Raw genomic sequence first — 21,354 nt, 5'->3', positions numbered from 1 at the left:
CATTACGAGGGGAGTGGGAACAATAGTAAACATAATAAACAATTGGAACAAAATATACAATACTTAAAGAACAGGGAACATGAAATTGGCAATAGATGTACAAAAAAGTGCGTGGTCATTAATTGATGTGAGCGATGCAGATAAGCGATTCCAGTCTTTGGAAGTCCTGGGAATAAAAGAGTCATAATAAACGTTACAGTGGCAAAATGGGACACCGACTTTGTGACGATAATCAAGGCGTGCTGAAACAAAGTAGGGGGGTATGATTAGTTGGGATTTAAGCTGAGGAATATGGTGATAGATTTTATGAAAAAGACAAAGTACGAAAGACTGCGCGACGATGTGCGAGGCTTGGGAGTAACAAATTATCTTTCATTGATGTAACGCTTGCGGTGCGGTTATGATTAGCCATTATGAAACGTGCAGCTCTGTTCTGAATACCTTCAAGTGAATCAACGAGGTAATGAGTAGAGGGGTCTCAGATGGAAGCTGCATACTCTAGCTTGGACCTAACTAGTGTTTTATAGACAAATAGTTTTAATGATGATGGGGCGAGATAAAGGTTACGTTTGAGGAAACCAAGCATTCGATTGGCGTTGTTAGTCACATAGTTCATATGAAGTTTCCAGGAAAGGTCAGCACTTAAAATCACACCCAGATATATATGTTAATTAAGTTTTTTGTTTACCTTTATGCGAATATGCTCAATGCTACCGTAGTTTTCGGGGCTGATGAGAAGATAAATGACGCCGTTTTCGGGTACGTCACCCTCGAAAGAACCACCAATCCTTCCATGTTCGAAGCAACCACGGCAACCCAGCAATGCCGGCGCTGTGGAGTAAAAAAAGTAGGAGTTGTTTTCTTTCATTTTTCTTAAATTGAATCTGCAAATCCCCTGGGATTCATATGAACTCGAACATGTCAAAACTAAGAAATCGTATAAGCTGATAGAAATAGCCGTCGTGTAAAAATTCACTGGAACTTTATTGCTTGTTCGTTGAGTTCCAGCAGCACCTGTACGGCATTATTGCAAAGGACGAAAAATAATAGTATGCCTTTTCTGCATTTGCAGCGCAAACTGTCGTTTTATATAATGACTTTCAGTTCCTTGATTCTCCTAACAAAAACTAATTCTTGGACAGCCCTGTACTGGTGTTGCTGGTGCTGGCAATATTGCCAACATTGATGTTTGTGGGCGCATGATGGCTTTATTGTAAGAATTCAAATTCTCTATAATTATAGCCAGTCATAGGCCAAATTAATGGCCCCCAAAATGAAGTCTGTATACTTCACGGCAGGTTCAAAAAAGACAAAAACTAAAACGAAGAACATTTAAACGGTCATAAGCAAGCGTTCACCCACTTCAGGAATCAGTGTAGTACGGAATATAAGGTCTTCACTTTTTTTCATGTTTGCTTGAAAATTAATGTCCTGATTAATGCTTATTAGTAAGGTTCACTGTTTTCGGATAAATCCGAAAAAAAATCCCAATAACACTCGTCAGGAAAAAATTTCGTCAATGAGGATTTATCCGATAAACTCCTAATTTTAGAATTCTATTGTAAAAAAAAAAAAAATAGTATTCTACAAATACGCACGCACAAAAAAAATCTGGTCGTAAAAGAACTGTTATCGGTTCTTCACCCTCTGCCAATTTTGCACCCTAAAAAGTTGTTTATGTACCCCCCTGAAGCGGTACTTTGTTAAAAAGCTATAAAGGTTTCTTTTACGCTCCTTTCTTGATGCGAAAGAGTTCTTTATTGCCCAGTTGCCTTTCTAGTGCGCCAGGGGGCGATAGTGCTTGAGGCGAAACCGTTCTTCACGAGCTGAAAGAGTTCATGGGGCGTCGAGAAACGTTTCAAGAACGGATTCTTTTAGAGTGCAAGCTTGTTCATATCATAGGGTCTTTGGTGCTGAGGAGAAGCCACTCAAGTTTTCTTTCAAATTTCAAAATCGTTGCGAAAAGTGTCTACAGCTTATCTCTTCAAGGCTCGGTCAGGGGTGTCATTCTGTTTCTGGGTCAAAACAAAAGCTACGGTGCGGGTTTCTAATTTGGACAAGAGTATATTTGATTCTTATTGAAAAAAGTGATTGTGTTGTTTAACAGTGCAAGTTATAAACCTGAAGATTTCATTGCAGCTGAAACTTCTACTCCTTTTGCCATTTTCTTGGGTGCGTGCAAGCCCGGGGGAGGCTGGCAAAATGGTATCACTAGTAAACAAGTTTTCCAGCTATTATGTCCGTGAGTTTTTATATTTTGAAGTATCAAGGTTTATTGAAGCAAACATGTGTGCAAGGTTTGTTATGAGACAGTTAGTATTAGCAATGTCAGGGGCAGTAACGCCAAATCCAACTGAATTTTTTTTTATTTGATCTGGACAACTCTTATAAATTTAGAGCGAGATTTTGATAAACAAAAATAGGAACAAAGCGAAATTAATTTTCAAATTCCGGTAAACTGAACCCCCCCCCCCCCCATAACAAAAAATCAATTAACATAAAAAATATTTGTGTAAAAAAAAAAAAGAAATCTTCAAAGAAAAATTATAAAATTAAGTATATATATATATATATAAATTCCGAAAACACGAAGCCCTAGTCCTGTAGCTTTTTTTTTTTTTTGTATTTTAAGTTTCACAAGCTATGCCACTTACTGCTCACATAAAAAAAAAGAACTAACGCAAACGCGAAAAACACAGAAACAATCACTTACCTCGGCAAGCATCGTCAGCAATTACCTTGGCGACATTTTTGGCGGCCTCTTCGTTGTCAGGAAGTACAACAGTCCTGTCGTAAAATCCACCATCTAGCTGGCTACGTACAATGCTGCTAAGGGCCGTAAGGTTGTTGCCGACAGCAATAATAGACCCTGCATTTTTTCGGAGGTGGGTAGGAGAGAGTGGAAGAACAGTGATTGACAATCGGTTTAATTTTGGCGAGGTGTGGTAGAACTTGGTTGACAAGGTGAGCCCTATTCAGAAGGTGAAGGTCACGCTGTCGTCAGCCTATTTCGCACCCTACTTTGCTTAAAATTCATAGACAACGTCAGCATCCAAAATGTATCTGAACGTTATGAAGAGTGAACATTTTTTGCTGTACATAACGTTTTGTCTATTATACATGCCCTGGCTTTCACATGTCAAACTTCCATTTTTAATGATCACCAAAAGTATAAAAAGATTATTGTTTTTATTATTTTTGCTTTATTATTTCTTAGTTTTCTCAGCTGGTTTCTTTTTTTTTTATGGTTGTTTCCGTTCTTTACCTTAACTGCCTGCATATACCAGTGTCGTCTTCAGAATTTAGGTACAGAAGGAAGTTTTCGCTCTACAAATGCTTAATCGAACTCGCAAAATAGCCGAGAGTCACTGCATAAAGATTCTGCACGTGATCACCTACTTGAAAGGCTAGATTAAAAACTGAAAAAAAAAGCAAGAGGAAGAGAAAGAAAAAAAGGAAGAGAGAGAGAGATAGAGAGACAGAGCTTGCGAAATAGGAAATACTAAAGATAGGAGTAGGATTCATAGCCAAGGAGGAAAATGCATTGGGGGCCCGTTCTGTACGGAAGAACGATAAGGCTGGCGCCATCTGTGTTCACCGGTGTCAACAAGAAGGTACGTGCGTGTACAAGGAGGGGTGCCGGCAATTGACTCCGTAAGTGTGACGTCATGGGTTCAAACAAACCGTTGCTAGGGTCGTTGTTATGGACAAATACATGTGGCTAGGTTTCGCTACGGAAACCGGACCGTTCAAAAATCGGGAGTAAGATTTAAACTTCTAAAAATCACAGATATAGAAAGCTTGAATGCCATATATGTTTCGACAGAAGTGTGCGAGTAATCACTTCTTTCTAAAATATTTACGACTGCAACTTCCGGTCCTCAAGATGCCTGCAGCAGACGACGAATGCAAGGAGAATGCCGTCTGCCACACGCCCGCCGGCTAAGCCGGCGCCGGCGTCTGCATCGGGTAAATAAAGACGATATTCTGATATTGCATTTGTTTGAAATATAATGAGTTTCAGACACTTATAAGAATTCATAAGGGGTGCGGTGCAAAATATGGTTTATCGAAAGTCCGGGCGTCGATCGAGATGATCGCAATGCACCCGTTAGAAAAGCGCTTCAGGCGATCGGTAGAGATCCCAAATTTTGTTTGCGCACTCGCGCTATGGGAGGGTGCTTCGTGCCTGGTTGTAACCATCGCGTGGAGAAAGATTCTTGCAGTTTCTTTAGATTTCCGCAGAACCCCAAAACACCGGATAAAAAACATAATTGCGATAGACAATTTGCGATAAAAATTGCGATAGACATGCCATATTGTAATAACCTGACAACCTCAATAATAATAATAACAAACGACTTACCTCGACGGCGTACGATTTGTTTCTCGTGCTGGCCTGCACTACGCCAATAATGCACTTCAGTCGTCGTCGTAACTGATCTGCATGACGTGGCTTGATTTTACGGAATTTTCGCCCCTCTGAAGTAAGCTGGGTTCTTCACAGAAAAAAACGCACATTTCGGAGGCCTCTACGGCCATGGCGATGCACTTGCTTGGGTTGCTCGTTTACCGACGCAATTTAACGAAGACGCCCGCTGCAACAGAGGCCAGCAAATCTATCGTGTCGTCTGCTACCAAAGCAAAGCGGAGTGGAATACTTCAGAAATGGCTTTCATAGTTGCAATACAACGTTGAGATGACAAGAACATCTTCATAATTGGATATCAAGAAGTTAGGTTGCTTACAAAAAATTATTTACTTACTTATAAACGAAAATCTAGCCTCTAGTGGAGTCTCAATGCATTAGTCCATAGCAACGCCCCTAGCAACGGTTTGTTTGGATCTAGACGCCATGTTGTGACGTCATCACTTACGGGGTCAATTTAAGATTGGAAGCAGAGTAAAACAATATTCTGGTGAGATCCTGAACCACAGAATATTCATTAAAACAACCGAACATTTTGGAACTTCCTGTTATCCCTCCCGTTTTTCCCCCACTCCTGGTTTACTGTGTAAATATGTTTAAATTTCGCTCTTTTCTGAATAATTACAAACTTGTGTATATACTGAAGCGAATTTGTGGCTGTCACTGACAGCACCTCGAGAAACATAGGGCGTGGCCTGGTCAACTTCTCTTTCTCTCTTTTCTCTTGTTTCTTGGCGTTCTTATCAGACAATTGCGCAACCGGTTGGAAGCGATAATACGATGCTCTGGGTCGCGACGCCATGCGTTTTTTAAGCTCCGAGACGTGGGTCGTGTTCCAAAATTTACTCGATCTTACTCCAGGGGCCCTATGCTACACGGCGGAGCCAAGGGGGCGGGACAACGCCGTCGGCTGCGATTGGTCAGTGCCGCGCCGCTGACCAATCGCAGCAGACGGCGTTGCACCGCTTGGTCCCGCCGTGTAGCATAGGGCCCCAGGGTAAGGGTTTTGTACCTTGGCGTCCTAAAACCTACCCGCGTCAAGCGTTTTTGAATCTGTGTTGTCACGTGACACGACCCGCTGGAGCAACTCGGATTTATTTGGGTACTATTTGGATCACAGCTAGCTTACCAGCCTGATTCTGCAACATCCGCGGGACCAGTGGCTTCAATCTTTGAGTGGGTGACCGCAGGTGACCGTACTTGAAGAGGATCACTGTCTTCGAGTACATTAAAAAAAATGTTGTGAGAGTTGAGTTTTGCACGCTTACAATATAGTCAACGCAATGTAACCTCATACCCTAGTTTCAGGAGGAACTGTATATTGAGTTAGTGTCATAAAAAGAAAAGCAAACGTTTCTATCGACCTTAAGCAGAATTAGAGCAACTCTATAATTGTTTTAGAGTGGTTCACATTAGCCTAATTGTCTGAAAAGGTTTCGATATAGAGGCACTTTTCGAGGAAGGAGAACCGTGCTTTGCTGACCGGATAGATAAACTATGCATCGGAGGTAGTTCGAACTCCGTGATAATATGACGCTAGCGGTTTTCATAGAACGCGACAGTTTGAGGACAAGACGTTTCCTGGCTCAAAAGATAATTGAGAAAATAGGAAATTCCTCTATGAGCTGACGTCCACGTATAGAGGAGGCTATGACCTGAGCCGGATATCGTCCAAACAAGAACTGGCGTTGTGGAAGCTTGTGGGATTTATATCACTTAAAAACCGTTTTCAGTAAAAAAAAATAAAACAAATGTTGTTTTTAGAAGTTTTTATTTTATGAAACAGATGCTACAGACGTTTACAGTGTAGTTTCTCGTTTTGACGATATTAAGCTTATGTTTACGTCGGCTCATAGAGAATTTTGTTTTTTATAAATTATTTCTTGATCAGGTAACGTCATGCTCTTAAACTTTCGCGTTCTATCTCAACCACCACCGTCACGTTCTCACTGAGTTTGAGCTTTCTGCGAAGCATAGTTTATTTCCACGGCCGGAAAAAAACTGTTCTCTTTACTCAGGAACTCCCCGTTGAATGGGAGGACATTAAATATTTTGGTATCAAAAACATAACCGATCAGCATTTAGAAATCAGTCAGGTTCACTTCTACCCGGTTTCACGGGAAATAGGATCCTTTTCAAAAGTTCATCGAGCAACATTGATGGTCGCCATTGCTAGGGCACGAAGCGCGTGAATAGAACCGTTGCCTCGCCGAACGATGATGAAATCCTCATGTCCAATACATGCTAAAAGTACGTGCTCAAGCAATGGCGGACAGGCGTTGGCGCGGAGTTTTGAAAAGATTTTACTCAGAGGCCTTCTAAACGACTACCTTGAAAGGGATACTTCAACTAAATTTGATATGCACCTGTCGTGTTCAGAAATAGGCTGAATATGATCCATACGTCTGTAAACGACAATCGCACGTTTCTATTTTGAGCCTGATGTCTGTAGTGTTCTATTTTGAGCCTGATGGCTGTAGTATTGTAAACGGCTCGCTCTGGCATGCGCTCGGAGAGCAGCCAGCGGAGAGCACGTGACATCCGGCGCAATCGTGACGTAGTTTGTCTCAGGACGAGCAAAGCTGCGGCGAGGCTGACGTCGACAAGAGGATTGCAAGCAGGGAATCTGGCCGCCTTCATGTCTCGCTCGTGCGGGAAAGTGCGCACAGTTACACGCTTGCCGAAGCTACGTTCACGCGCGCACTGCACATACTTGCTCGCATCGGGCACCTGTATCACTACCTGTCAGTGTTCCTAGACGGATATTACAAACGAAGTTTTAGCGACATTCACCAGGTGGCATTTGCTAATCGTTTCATTCGCTTTAGAATTTATATTCGTGTTTTTTTCAACGAGAGATTGGTGTGTATGATGTAATATTCTCCCCTGAACACGTATCGACCAAGAAATAAGCGCCGAAATTTCGTTGTAGTATCCCTTTAAAAAATCGGCGATTGGCCTCGCGATCTCGACTCTGGACGTGCACCTCGGCGTGCACTGATTCGCGGATTTTCTGAAGGCCCTTAATGGTGTATTCGGACGAAGGAGTTTCTCCCGGAGGAGAGGATAAAACGTAATCGAGTTTTGACGTCGCGTGCACCGCGTCACGGATGTTCGCTAATCCCCCGAGCTTCAGGCCAATCTGCGATTGGCCTGAAGAATATCCGTCGTCCCGTCGGAGCGACGGGGCAGCCTCCTTTGTCCTCCTGCTTTTGGGGAAGCATCATACGTGATCTTTAAAGTGTGGGGTGCCTTTTTTTTTTTCTTTTCTTCCCTGCTTTTGTTTGATGGGCCCCCGAAGGTCGCAAGCAGGTTCGCGAAAAGAAAGACTCCGGTGACTCAACTACACGCTACTCCGTCGTGCGAATGCTCGCTTGAATTTTCTGCACCGCCAGGCTTCTCTCGGGTTTTTTGCCTTCTTGTATCTCTATGATGTACCCGGTTTTCTCCGGAGATAAAGATCTCTCGTGCGAATACACCATAAGTGTCTTAAAAACCCAAAGTTACAATGATGTGCCAGCCTATTTCCATCCGAAAACTTTCTGTAAGTACTGAAAATAAAGCTATTCAACGAATCTCACTCCGACATTTTAAATACATTTTATTTTTTTCGCATTCCGGTTTCTTCTATGCTATGCTAATATTAGTCCTAATCCTGTCATTCATGTCCAAACGTGGCAGTCTATTTATTGCTCACCTTTGAAGAAACTGCACGATCGTCTTGTGCGTCGTATTTTTCCTTGGACAACGTTCGTTGAAGGGATTCCAACACCACTGCTTCATTATCCGTGGCAAGTTCTGCATTGACGTGCAATGGATATCGAAAGTTCATTATAATTTATAATAAACTTCAGTTCGCATCAAAATAGCTAAACTAATCTGCAGATCAAGACGGTATATTAGGTTAGTAACTGAACGAAATAGAAAGAATGGATCCACGACGAAATTTATTTGAGAACACCTCGGTGTACTAGAGTAAATCTGAGTAAAAAGTAATATACCAAAATTAAATATAAAATAAATACTGAGACTTAATCGAGTGCAATTTATGCTCTGCTTGTTTTGTTTCTTTAAAGGAATATGGAAAGAAAATTGTTTGCAATTATTTCTTCGTTTAGATGCGATCTATGCTGCGCCGGCAGCTCAAAAACAGTAGTCTAGGGTAGTGTGTTTTGGCTGCCGGAAGAAAAGTGAAGAAAACTAACTTTAAAATGAATTACCAGATTAAAAGATTCGTCCTTGTGGCGGTTTGTGAAGCGCCGTCAAAATGCCGACATGCCATGGCCCTCCAAGAAGAAGTAGTGTCGAATGTGACTTGGACGAGAACGCTAACGTGTCCAACACATTCTACATGTTAAAGCTTCCACCGTGCTTCCACAACGTACATTCCACACCCTCAACAAGATCGCCGTTCTTTGCAAATGCTAGGTATATGAGCTTGATCTGAAGATGTGGGGCCTTCCATGCCACCCCCCCCCCCCCCCCTGTTACCTCCGGATGCTCTGTGAATAATGCACTCAAGTATTATGGCACCCAGTGAGTAGCTTATATACATAGCTTGCATGTGTCACCACTGCTGGGAATTGGCAGTTATTTCTACTTGCTGGTTCCCTCGATCTTCTGCGGTGGGAAACTAGCACGGTTAACCGGACGCTCGTGGCACATACATTACCAGCATGACCTCGATTGACGTTACGGTCAAGCTATGTATAGGCCATAATGCGTGCAGTCCTGGGATACTACTACTAGACGAGATTGTCACGAGTTGACGCCACCAAGCGGCAACGCTCGCAGCTACGGTAACCTTGGCCGTGCAGGAACTCTTGACGTCACGGATACTCAATGCGCTTCTCGCTGGCCAATTTTGAAGTGAGAGGTGGAGCTCGCTATGACGTCCTTTTGTTTCCGTATCCCTGCAATGGTTCTGATTAAAGATTATATAAAAAGGTTTATTATTCCAAGCTTCCCTTTTAATGCCTATTATCAATGCAGCAATAAGCACTTGCTGCAACTAGAAAAAGCGGCGCTATTATTTTTTTACGAGCTTACATAAATATGCGTGCTTCGTGTATTGTGATTCTTTGAACTTGCCCGATAGTTTGGCTGTCTTGACGTAGCAGCTCACGCTGGAAGCCGAGGACATGTTCTTAAGTTGCTCTTGCAACTCTCCGTCAATGTCTCGCTTGTTGATGTACAAATGGAGAAGCCTCCTGACGCCCTTACCGAGATTAAGATAGTGCGCGATGTACCTGTAAAAAATAGATAATAAATCTTGACAAGCATTGCATTGTTAAAAACGTACAGCGCATTTCAATAAATAGAACCAAAAAGGAGATATTCTGTTTGATAGGAACACGGGAAGAAATCGGGTTTAATTGAAACAGTTACGGGTCAGAATGTACTACCTATTGATGATCGATGAACGTAACAAATGTAACAACGAAACTACAGGTTATCTGCATGTTCATGGTAGATCCTGGCGCATTCCTCTGCTATTTGAAACTTTCAAACGACATTTTTCAATGATAATGACCAGCTTTCACAAATAAAGTAACAGTTTCAGAAGTAAGTGTACCGTGTTGTGTGCACAGGAGCCTTGAGTTCGGTGGGAAACCTGATTTTTCTCCGATTGTTATTTTCTTTGTCCAGGCCGTATTTAAAGATTTAAAGTGTCCTAACGGATTAGTTTTGGAACGTAGCATTTTATGTTATTCTTCGTCTTACGTTAGCTCTCAATAATTCTCGTTTAGTTTCATTTATGTCTAGTAAAAAGAAGGCCCTAGTCTCTCCCTAATGACAACCCCATAATGATAACCATAAGAATAAACAGAGCCGGTGTGTGTGGTTCACTTTAGTTTTTGTTTTTATGCCGGGTTGGGTTGTCATTATGAACTTAGTTCACCATGTTGCCCCGCGTTTTTTTCACTTTCTTCATAGTCTCGTCAAGCTGCCTTTTACTTTATCCTCCACTTAAACAGCATCATCATCTTTATTATCACCTCTTTTGTTATTGTTCTCAGATATATTTTAATATTCGTTCATCTCTATGTACATTTTAAATGTTCGTTTATGTAACGTTGATACATTTTATGAAGTACTCTCCACCCTCATTACTAACTTCTTGCATATTTTGTAGGGCAACGTGACACCATCGTGCACTTGATTTGAATATGTGCGACAGACGAACTACGTGCGTGCCATGATTGACTCGGCCTGTAGTCTGTAACGCTCGAAGTTCAACGTTTGACAAGAGGCTTCTCAATGACGTTCACATCACGTCCGTTTACAATATCCTGAGGTACCAATCATAGGCTCAAGGCAGAGGTTGGTGTTTCGAGACTATGTGCTATTCTTGCCGACTAAATAATCGCATGCAAACTTATGAGAAAAAAAATAAGGCACTCCTTTGATCTACGGCCCGTATATTCATAATGCAGAATGCGTTATTAATATAGAAGGTGTTTCTGAGGACGCGGGCCAAAGTGTTCCTGCGTAAAGTATACAAATCCTAGAGAAAAAAAAAAGGCTGATATATTGACTATTGTTGAAGGGCCCATTTGAGGGGAAAAAATCACGTTCGTTAAAATTAGTTTAATATTTACTTTCGAGTAATAAATTTTCAATTAGTTTAAGGTTTGGTTTTAATCAGAAAATTTCTGGGAATCATTGAAAACCACTGAATCATCTAATATCTAATTTTATAAAGATATGAGGCACTAAATACAAGATGAGCGTGTTGGTAACAATATACACCATAAGGAAGGTGACACAGAGAAAGGGACGGAAAACCGTTGACTTCCAAGTCAGTGTAGTCCGTCCCCTTCTCTGTGTTACCTTCCTTCTGGTGTATAAGGTGTGCAGAGTATTTTACGGTGTTCCGGAAAAAGACTTAATTTGGACGCGTTTCTAGGTTTCAGTTTCCTATAGAGCGCATCGTTGCGCCTGCAATACTGCACCCCCCCCCCCCCCCCTCCTCCCACCAGTGGCTAAGGCGCGCAACTCATGTGCGCCACGCTTTCTTTTCTGTAAAGGCGAGGCGGTAGGCCAGCGCCGGGGCCACGTGGGGCCAGGACCGCTGGCGGAACGATGCTCTCCGATAGGAAACCGAAACCTAGAAACGCATGCAAATTAAATACAACATATAACGACCTATTGATGCACTGAGATCCCTGCCAATTCGACAGCGCTAAGATTGTGGGAATTGTTTTTAGTCTGGTCCGTGCAAACGTCCAATTGGTCCTTCATGTTTAATAAATTAAAGCTCGAAATGAAAATAATACAAATTTGACGTTCGTTCTCTGTATACAGTCTGCGGTTGGTCTGTCATAGTATGGCGACACCAGTTGAAGCTGTAGATAAGAAATTCAACCTTTGCAGTACGACTGCTACCTTGTGTCTGTAATGTGCATCTGTCAGTAGGATACACGTGAACACGTCGGTACAATGACACAAATACAAACGGACAGGGGTGGGAATAAAGCTTGAGATCCCTGGGCTCATAAGCACTAACTTTCGCTTCACGTACACCGAGCTGCAGTGCGTTAACATACTCGGCCAAAAACGCACATGAATTCGACCACCGTCCGACTTTAGAAGTTTGCCACAAATATGCATTCTGCTTTAAATGTTTTACCTTTTTTTTTTTTTGCAGGTTTTGATCACACAAGTTGTCCGACTGTTTTTAAAAGGCGGTTAAGTATCGCTTGTAGTATTATTCTTTACATGTATTTACTAGATATTTCTTATCAATGGGAAAAAAACAAAGAACATACTCGACAACTCGTCTCTGCTGGTCGATCCATTCTTTGTTTTTGGACGCGTCTGCATCCATAATGATGTGGATGTCCCCTGGCGTATAGCACTGTGCTAGAAGGAATAAAAACGCCGAAAATTTATTTCAGCGATTGGTTTTAAAGTCTGTGGGTTCTCCATAAAATCAATATATAGAAAGAGCACAGTTTTGTTTTTAATGACATACCTTGTTCCGGAGTCAACGGGTATCGATCACAAAATGTTGGATTTCCTGGAAAATATCGTTATTACAGATCCATAAGCTCATAATAAGGAAACTCTAGCGTGGGTTGTAGGTATATAATTAGCGATATTTTGATCTTTTACTTTTTTTTATTGAATAAAAACTTATTAAGTGAACGATTTTCTTTTTGCAAGTACTGATATAATTTTTGAAGACGGTATTTGTGATTGATTTGGTCAAAGTAGTCCCCGTACAAAATCAATACGTGCAAGTTTCTGTATGCCAGGTCCGCTTACTGAGTAGGTCTCTTCGCAGCCTCTGAAGGAACTCTTCTGCGGTCATGGCGACGAAGAGGCCCAGCCTTGCGGAGCTCTGCCCGTAGCGAAGCAGCGAGTACGCCTGCGCGAACTGGCTCACGTTGCCTTCGAGGTGACCGTCGCGGAGGTGAGGGTACAGCAGTTCCCTCCGGCTGCACACAGACAGGTTGGGTATTCCGGAGATGGACTGGGGGACGCCCGAGCTGCCGTAGTACAGACGCATCAGTTCGCTCAGGGACACGTTCTGCATCGCCGTTTTTCTCGTGTATTTGGCCAGGAGAAAACCTGAAAAAAGAAGCAGCTCTTACTCGTTATGTTTTTATAGCTGAGCTGTTAAGGGCTAGTTTCCCCTGGATCGTGTCCCCCGCAGAGAAATATCGACACCGAACTCTGGACACCTACCGCCATCTATGAGCGACGGCGGCAAGCCACGTATCTGATTGCCGCTGTCGCTCATAGATGGCGGCAGCCATTCCACTCTGGCTTGCCAACTTTTTATTCTTATTTCGGAATGATGCGCCTTTTCAGCGGCCACCACACAGGCAAGAAATGACGAGTCACTGGGCTGTGCATGCATGCGTGGCACCAGATATTCCACAAAAGAGAGCTACTGCGAAAGCTCAAACTGCTTTCCACTGGCCAGGAGACAAATATGGCAGCGTGCAGAAGGAAATTATTACGTCGAATGACGAATAGGAGCGAATACAAACTGTACTTATATGTAACTCCAGAAGGAGCCCGAGCCACCCAAAGGAAGATACGTAAAGAAGAGGAGCGGGGGGCTACGGCCTATCAAGGTATACAGCAAAAATTACCGTCGTTTGGCGGCCGAAATGTGAAACAGAGCGAAAGTAAATGCACGAGGTTGGAGTTACCAATATCCGGTAGCGCCTGCTCAGCTTGGGGTTATTATTTTCCCTAGATCATTTCTGAATATAATCGGTGAATATTGCTTTGTGTATGTTTGTTGAAAGTACGGTGGCTTTTAGTATCCTTTGAAGTGCTGACTGGAATTCTAAAAATTTTCGAAATTGGGTTTTCAAGATAGTGGAGCGTTTTAATGCGAAAGCATAAACTTGTCCCATGGCGCAGCCCACGGCGTCTGTAACCTCAAAAGCGGCATTTAAAACCCCGTAACCGTGAAAAATGGCACCTGAATTGGCTGCGACGCGTCATATCAGGCTCTTTGTCACAGAAGCAGGCGCGGCTGCTCGAGGTCAAAGCGTACGGGCCTCGGAATTAAAACACACAAAAAAGCACACCAACGCAGATGCTTTGTCACGCAAGCCGTCGTGAAGCCGGCAAGGTTCGCCGCGCCTGCGCAGTGGGGGAGCGTGATGCCACCAGCCCGCGCCGTGTGCAATAGGAAAACGTGGCGCACTTCTTGTCGGAATGCGCGGCATGTAGGAGTGCTTTCGCATTCCTACACGTGAGCAGTTTGAAGTGTCCCTGCCGAATTCTTTTTTTAACTGTCGATGATAGGGGGGGGGGGGGGGGCGAGATTGCAAATTAGAAAGGACGCATGCACCTTCGCTTAACGTTTTATGTAACAGAAAAGTAGCGTAAGACCTGAAGTTTTCATCAGTGACTGCTGACATTTTTGGAATATTTTGTTTGATTATAGGAGAGGCATCGCTTGAAAATCACAAAACGTAATGTATTTGCCTGCACCTGATACTCAGTTCTTCGTTTCTAAAATACTTTAATGGTGTGGGTTATTACATGATGACTGCTTCGTGTCACGTGAGTCTGAATTTTCCAAATCTTGTATACGACAGACACCGGAGGGAAGGACTCGAGGTGGAATGTTCTTAAAGGGAGACCCAGCAATCGTGCATGATGAAATATTTGTTCTGCCTTCAAAGCCAGAATGATGACGACCTTGTTATCGATCATACCCTCGCGTAATCAAATCAATTATTTAGGAGTCTACTTGCCAAATTAACGAAGGGTCTGTGGTATTCCCCAGTGAAGTACACAGCTAGGATAAATTCATACCACCTGGACGTCTTTTGACATGCAACCGAAAGCTGGGTTACACGGCACTTTCTCCGCAATAATCCTCCGTCAGATTGCGGGCAGCTTCACGGGGATTCGAACCCGCCACCTGGGGACCTGCAGGCACGGCGCTTTGTCTAGAACTCTTGTCTAGCCATAATCTTTCTTTTCTTGCTGTATTGGTGTATTAATTACTGACTGTTGTACTTCAGGCCCCAGACTAGGAGCTGTACAAAAAAAAAAAAAAAAAAGAATCACTTTCTACAACAAAAACATGAAGCACACGAAATATCAAGTTAGTCTGAATGCCTTCCAGCTGCATAAACATCTATAGAAGAACCCGTAAAGTAAACGGCGAATCTCGGTCCTAAGGAAACAGCCTTTATTTGTTTTTGTCGCGTGAGCAGAAGAGGTAAATCTCGTTCCTACATCTAACGCTGTCCCGTGCCAGGGTCTCTGGCCGTCTCGGCCGCTTTTAGTGCCGTGTCGGTCCCATGCCGCATTTGTTGACAGAAGACGCGTTCGCGCTCGCTCACCGTCTATGGCGCCGCGCAGCAGGCTGTAAGTGCTCCACTCCTGCCTGGACTTCACTTTGTAGCGAGCGGGACAGAAAGTGCCCGACCAGGCTCCCTCGTGTCCGACGGTATTGCCGACGTGGCGTTGGAAAGAACTCTGCACCGCCGCCACTCCAAGCACGGCTGAGGAAAACGCAAATGGAGCGAGATGAAAAACATTTGCAACATTCTGGTGATGAATGGAGTAACTTTCTGACAGGTCTCGGCTTTCGTGAGAAAAGAGAAATGGGGATTGCATACAAACGAAAAAAGAAAATGAAAAGATGAGTAGAGCGAAGAGTGAAAGAGGATACAAGAAAAGAAAATATGCATACGCGAATGAAAATGCTTCTTCGATCCCTTACTGTATACGGTAAAAATAGATCTTGGCGAAATGGATGGGGATTCTGGGTTTGCGCCGATTTGTTTGTCCAGAATTCCGTATCGATCACGATGATCTGTGCTTCGCGTGCTGAGCAGGAAATTCACATTTATAATATGTATAACACTGTATCCCGTCCCAAGAATGTGACCTGTATACGGTGTCACCTACGCTCACCTAAGTTTTCAAAAAATGAACGTGACACGAACAGATCAAATTCAACAGCGTCCCGAGGTTTTGACGACCATGTGACGACCTATGCCCGTTTTAAGGACTACGAAACTCACCACCGAGCGTTACCGCATATTGGGGGTCAATAGCCAGAGTTGGTTCAGCCGAGACGACTTGACTTTCTGGCTGAAAGTCCGTCAGGTTGCCGCTTCGGCTTAGATTGGCAGAAAGGATTCCCCGTAGCACTTTGGCGGGTGCCACGGCCAACCTGTCTGCCTGCCAGTTGATGCGAACGACGCCTCGCTCAACACTAAAACTCTCGTTGTTTCTGTAGAGCGCGCAAAAAAACAACAACACACACACAAAGATGAAACAGGCATACTAGGTTGTTGTTTTGTAGGGTTGGATTATGAAGTTGAGTCGGCCGAGCTGCAGATAATTTCGATTAAGCGTGGTAAGCCATAATGTAATCGATGCTACGCTAGTAAAATTACTTTATTGCTGCAATTAGTAATGTAATTCAATGCCTCGTGATGTAGGTAATTGGTTCATACAATTTATTTATTTCACTCCTTTAGGGTAATAACTTCAGCGGTATTCCTTTACTGTTAATTTTTCACCCCAGAGTAATTTCACAAATCGCAAAATTTTCGATAACATAACCTGAGGTTTTTGCAGTGGAATATGGTACTTCTTTCTTTGAACTCATTTAACCTTCTATTTATGGTATGTTCAGAAATATTATGGTTGTAAATGGGTCTGTTTACTAAATCGTAGTGAACATATACTCAGAACTTCGGTACGATGAATGTTTGTTGAAGAGTTTTTGAGAAATCTTGTTTAATTTCCTATAAACTGACGGCACCACTCTAGTTTTGAATTTGCATTCGCTAGACCTGACGTTCAAAGGAATCAATTTCATTTTATAAATTTGCGAGAAAAAAAATACTTGTCCCGCACCTTTCTTTTTGTAGTGCATGTGACATCATGAGGAACATCGAACAGGTCTCGCTCCCCGTTAGCACATCATCTTTCCATTCCAAAGGCATTCCTGAACCCAATGGACGAAGAATTTGCCATTCTAGGGTTGTATGTCCTTTGTCAACCTGTTGTGAGATCTGGAGTTCACTGGGATTATATTCATTGGTCGAAAACCTGCAAAAAACAAACACAAAAAAAGACGTCGTATTTGATAAATACGGAAATGGAAGAATGCAACATAATGCAACATTTTGTTGTAGTACCTTAAAAGTTTGAAGCGTTTGTTGCATCAAAGTAATAGACCATATGCTTAACGAGCTCGTTCGAATTCCTTTGTTGCTTTTACTATGGTGAAAATGGCAACCTTGTTGGAATAACTACCGTATTCGCTTGAAATGAAGGTGTCCTTCTTAGAAAGAAATCCTATGCGATCTGCATTGCAGCACGGTATACGTAACGTTTAGAATTTACAAAAAAAAAAAAAAAAAAGAATCAAGCGACTGAGGTTATTATAAAGCGTAAGAATGCGATTTGCTCTCAATGTCCGAGCCACTTTTTGGTGGCTTAGAAAGACTTCCAATAAATATAGTCGCCTGTTTAACGTCTTTAAGTCCTGACCATTCAAATAAATTGGAATCAACAAATTCTTTACCCACGTTCTTTTTCTTTTTTTTAGGAGGTGCTTAAAACCCAGTACTAAAATAAGTAAAAAAACCTTAATTCTACGAGCTCCAAAAATTTATTATTTGCAAAATTTGGTTTTGATAAATAATAATAATAAAAAATACTAAATACCACCTACCAGTGAAGAAGTAAGGCTGCGATGTCAAACATGTTTTTACTAGGGTAGCCCGCCTCTATCTTCTCCAACAAATCCAGAAAGTAATCAAGCGTTACCGACGCTTGATGCTCTTCGTTTCCTAGATATTCCATGGAAGTGTAGTTGGAGCATTTGGAAGTGAGCAGGTTTTTAAACGCTGATGGATTTCCGGTGACGCGATTTGTGTTCGAACGTTCTTCGAGGTTCAGAAGCATACTGTTCTCCTCTTGAATAAAATCAACTGAAAAAAAAAAAAGAAAGTGAAGTGCAGCATTCGGTGAATAAATGGTTAGTTCAATTTTCATCTTTTTTTTTCTTAGAAAACGCATCCGATTATTAGTTAGCCGAAATAACAATTAAATATTAGCTAGATCATCAAACTATTATATGAATATAGTTCTGTGCAAGTGTAAAGCTTGATGGCGATTTAAAGTTTTCTGAAGACGAAAGCGCAGCAAGATACATGTAGCGAGGCATGTAACCTTTATTCGTAAAATATTTCCCTCTTCCCAGTTTTTGGGGGGTTACTAACGGGGCCACACAGAACGTTACTTATCTTACCCTCATAGCTAACTAGCACGTTATGACAATTAGAGAAGAAATTTGGCTATGCTGTCATGAATATCGCGTGGAGCACCTAAAAAACGTCAAGAACACAAAGATGAAGAAGGTGGCAATACAGGGCTTAACTATTTCTTGGTGTTATTGAGAACACATTTTGCCATTGATTACGTTAAAAATAAGGATATGCATGCATTTGTAGTTGACACAGTGCTATGGTCACTTTGTGATTCTTGGATCGTTTAGGAGTTGTGAGTAATGGCGGACGGCAGGTATTTTGAGCAGTAGATATAAATATGCATTGTTCGACAATACTATTTGTATGAACGCTTATGATGCCAGAAAGAACATCATCACTCACTTTCATAAGTAATGGTAATCTTTGTTTGGTCCGGGTAGCGGCATCCGGAATCTGGAAGGAAAAATCACAAAAATTAACTCGCCTTTAATATAACACAAAAACAACGAATCAACAAAGCGATGTTTTTAATAAGGGTTAGCTGCGCACCAGTGCATTCGATGAACGCATCCCCTGCTTTTCTGGGCAATGCCTCAACTGAATAGTAGAGCGAATCACAGGTGGACGACTCTTTGGAGGAACAGAGACTTCGGAGGTTGTACTGGATAGCCTTGGCTGGAAAGTAAAGGACCAAAGAATCTCATTGAATTGACCACGCAGCTAGGTAGAAAGGGGCTAACCGCAGACCACCAGAGAGTTGCTAAGGTACCTTTATTTCCCGTTTCTCTGCAAAAGTCACCGTGGAACGGAATCCTCACAGAACTTGTGTTTTGCCGGTCAAGGCAGACCCGGATTGGTAAGTGGTGCGTCTCAATCTGTAATAAAGCCATCTTTAAGTCATCAGTTTTCGACACAAGTAAGAAATAAAAGAATGGCGATTGTTTGTGCATTTGATTATGTAAAAACATTAAAGTCGTGAAGGATACTTTGAACATTAATCTGTCAACCTAGATGATTAAAGAAATCTGGTTGAATGGTACGTGGTTTTGAAAGGCAGCAATTGAAGTATGACGTTGAAATTTTTCCAATAGAGATACAACCATGTGGGCAACAGAAAAGTATGCCTGCAACTTCGTTGTCCCGGACGCCATATATGACTATATTTTGTTTCTACATTTGGTTAGCAGCATAGAACATTGTCATGCCTTAACTGTTTTTTAGTTTACCCTTCCAAAAATCACCGCAATTTCGTAATCACTTTTGAGAGGCAGAACACTGTGCTTTCCAATATCACGAGGTAATACCAACAATTAAAACTCATCTTTCAAAACCATTACAGTGCAGGCGCTTATTTGTCACGGTCATTCTGTTGCAGTTAAAATGTTGATTTCGCAAATTTGGTGCTTTCCAGTGAAGCGTTTGGCTGTATGGTGTAAGAAACTATGCTACCAAATTGCAAGGAGGGAAAATACGCAGGCGAATGGGACTGTTTGTTAAAATATAGACATACTAAAGCGTCATTTTACCGTCACGTTCATTTCAAGGGGGACGTTCTTGAATGTACTTGGGTAGAACGACCAATGTTTGATGGTTAGTGGTGTCTGATAGTCTTCTAGGCTGTTGTGGACATGGCTGGTAGAGCTGTACATGCATTCTTGACAGTTGATTACTACTGGAGCTGAAATATATATGTAAATATAAATTCAAAGCCGACAACAAAATGCATCTGAGACATACTAGTTTGCGACTTTTAGGTTTGTTTTCGAGTATAACCCGTCATTTCAAAGAGCCGTCATGTCTGGTCAGGCTTTACATCTCTATCGTGCGTTCGAATTTGAAATTTGGCTCTTCTAGCTTGGAACTGTCTGGAAGTAACCAGCTCTGATATGCTAGAACGTGTGCAGAGAAAGTTGGCACGCATTCTGCACGACCCTTATTACGGCGCCCGGTTCTTTTTTAGCTACGAGTCAATGTTACTTTGGCTAAACTTGCAAGCTCGCCGGAATTTTCGAGATTATGCATTTTTTTATAAAACTGTACATAGCATAATACGTTGCCTTAGACTTGTTTCTCTGCTTTGTATGTCCCCTCGCGTGAACTGTCGTCACCAGAACATGTTCTACGTGCAAGGCGTACGTGTGTTCACCTTTCCCTCATTTTACGGATTCGGAGCAATTTTAATGCACCGAGTGCGGAGCAACGAGGCAGAAGGTTGGCCGAGTGTGTCAATCATCTTATAGGCTAAAACAACGCAAAAAAAACAAAAAAAAAAACGAGGTACAAGAAACAAGGAGGGCAGAGACACAACGCTGTGTCTTGTTTGTGCCTTGTATTTTTTTTTAGCGCTGTTTTACACTGTTTGAGTGCGGTGGCTGACATTTTCTGGAGTCAGCGGCAGGCACGTATCCGGGGGGGGGGGGGGGGGAGGGGGGGAGGCATGGGGCCCGGCCCCCCTTCCCCCCCCCCCCCCCCCCCCCCGGCTCGGAATCTTCCATTTCGCTGGGGCTTTCTCCCCCCCTCCCCCTCATACAGCATTTTGTCATGGGCACCCCCCCCCCCCCCCCCCCAACCCCCGAATAAAAATTCTGGCGACGGGCCTGGTAAGCGGGATTTTGAAAGTGCACTAACCATTCACATTTACTAACACCAGTGTTCTTTTTTTCTGTGTTCTAATATTATTTTTTTATGAAAGTGTATGTGTGTTATGGGTGTGTACCAGTAATAGGGCCTCGGCTGTTTCTGGACACAAAGGAGGACATAAGACAAATACACACTAGTCAAAGGTTCTACGAAACAGGTTACATAGATCACAAGCAATTTAGTTCACCTACCTTGACAAACTTCCTCTGTGAGTTCGCGAGCTATTTGTTGCAAAAGCTGCTCGTCTATAAAATTTGGAATCACTACTACCGCATCTTTAGGATCGTTCTGAAAAGTCTTCAAGATGTCAGTATTCGGTCCCACGGCAAAGATGATCAAGTCTGAAAGAAAGGGGCGCGCAAAGTCTTCTTAGTAAGCGGCCATAATTCATTCGTGAATTAACGATAATATAGAGAACGGGGAGATGTTTATCTCTCAACCTGTGTTCGTATGCCCGTTGTATATAACCACACTGTCACCTCACACTTGTATAAGTTAACTAACACAAATATAGGCGAACTGCTTTTTCTTACACTAAAAAGAAAATCATAATCAGGCAATTTCTTT

At 42.5% G+C, this 21,354-nt stretch overlaps 3 protein-coding genes across 3 annotated transcripts; all 3 read right to left on the bottom strand.

Annotated features, from left to right (window-relative positions):
• Window positions 1-667: 667 nt before the first annotated feature.
• Window positions 668-10,315, bottom strand: LOC121838240. The gene is made up of 6 exons (XM_042294343.1): window positions 10,245-10,315; window positions 9,521-9,678; window positions 8,127-8,227; window positions 5,559-5,646; window positions 2,714-2,869; window positions 668-831 (listed from the first exon to the last, which is right to left on the bottom strand). Exons 1-6 carry the CDS (start codon window positions 10,313-10,315, stop codon window positions 668-670), a joined length of 738 nt encoding a protein of 245 aa, XP_042150277.1.
• Window positions 10,316-12,662: 2,347 nt separating this feature from the next.
• On the bottom strand, window positions 12,663-15,920 carry LOC121838239. The gene is made up of 2 exons (XM_042294342.1): window positions 15,256-15,920; window positions 12,663-13,006 (listed from the first exon to the last, which is right to left on the bottom strand). The coding sequence occupies exons 1-2, from the start codon at window positions 15,530-15,532 to the stop codon at window positions 12,663-12,665; spliced, it is 621 nt and encodes a 206-aa protein (XP_042150276.1). The 5' UTR covers window positions 15,533-15,920.
• A 2-nt stretch (window positions 15,921-15,922) lies between these two features.
• LOC121838238 lies at window positions 15,923-21,352 on the bottom strand. The gene is made up of 8 exons (XM_042294341.1): window positions 20,979-21,352; window positions 19,674-19,825; window positions 18,917-19,022; window positions 18,697-18,822; window positions 18,550-18,600; window positions 17,610-17,868; window positions 16,787-16,981; window positions 15,923-16,154 (listed from the first exon to the last, which is right to left on the bottom strand). Exons 2-8 carry the CDS (start codon window positions 19,794-19,796, stop codon window positions 15,923-15,925), a joined length of 1,092 nt encoding a protein of 363 aa, XP_042150275.1. The 5' UTR covers window positions 19,797-19,825; window positions 20,979-21,352.
• Window positions 21,353-21,354: the final 2 nt, after the last annotated feature.

The sequence above is a fragment of the Ixodes scapularis genome, unplaced genomic scaffold (assembly GCF_016920785.2).
Source record: "Ixodes scapularis isolate PalLabHiFi unplaced genomic scaffold, ASM1692078v2 PGA_scaffold5__190_contigs__length_132052651, whole genome shotgun sequence".
NCBI lineage: Eukaryota > Metazoa > Arthropoda > Arachnida > Ixodida > Ixodidae > Ixodes > Ixodes scapularis.
This window is presented reverse-complemented; position numbering and strand designations above follow the sequence as displayed.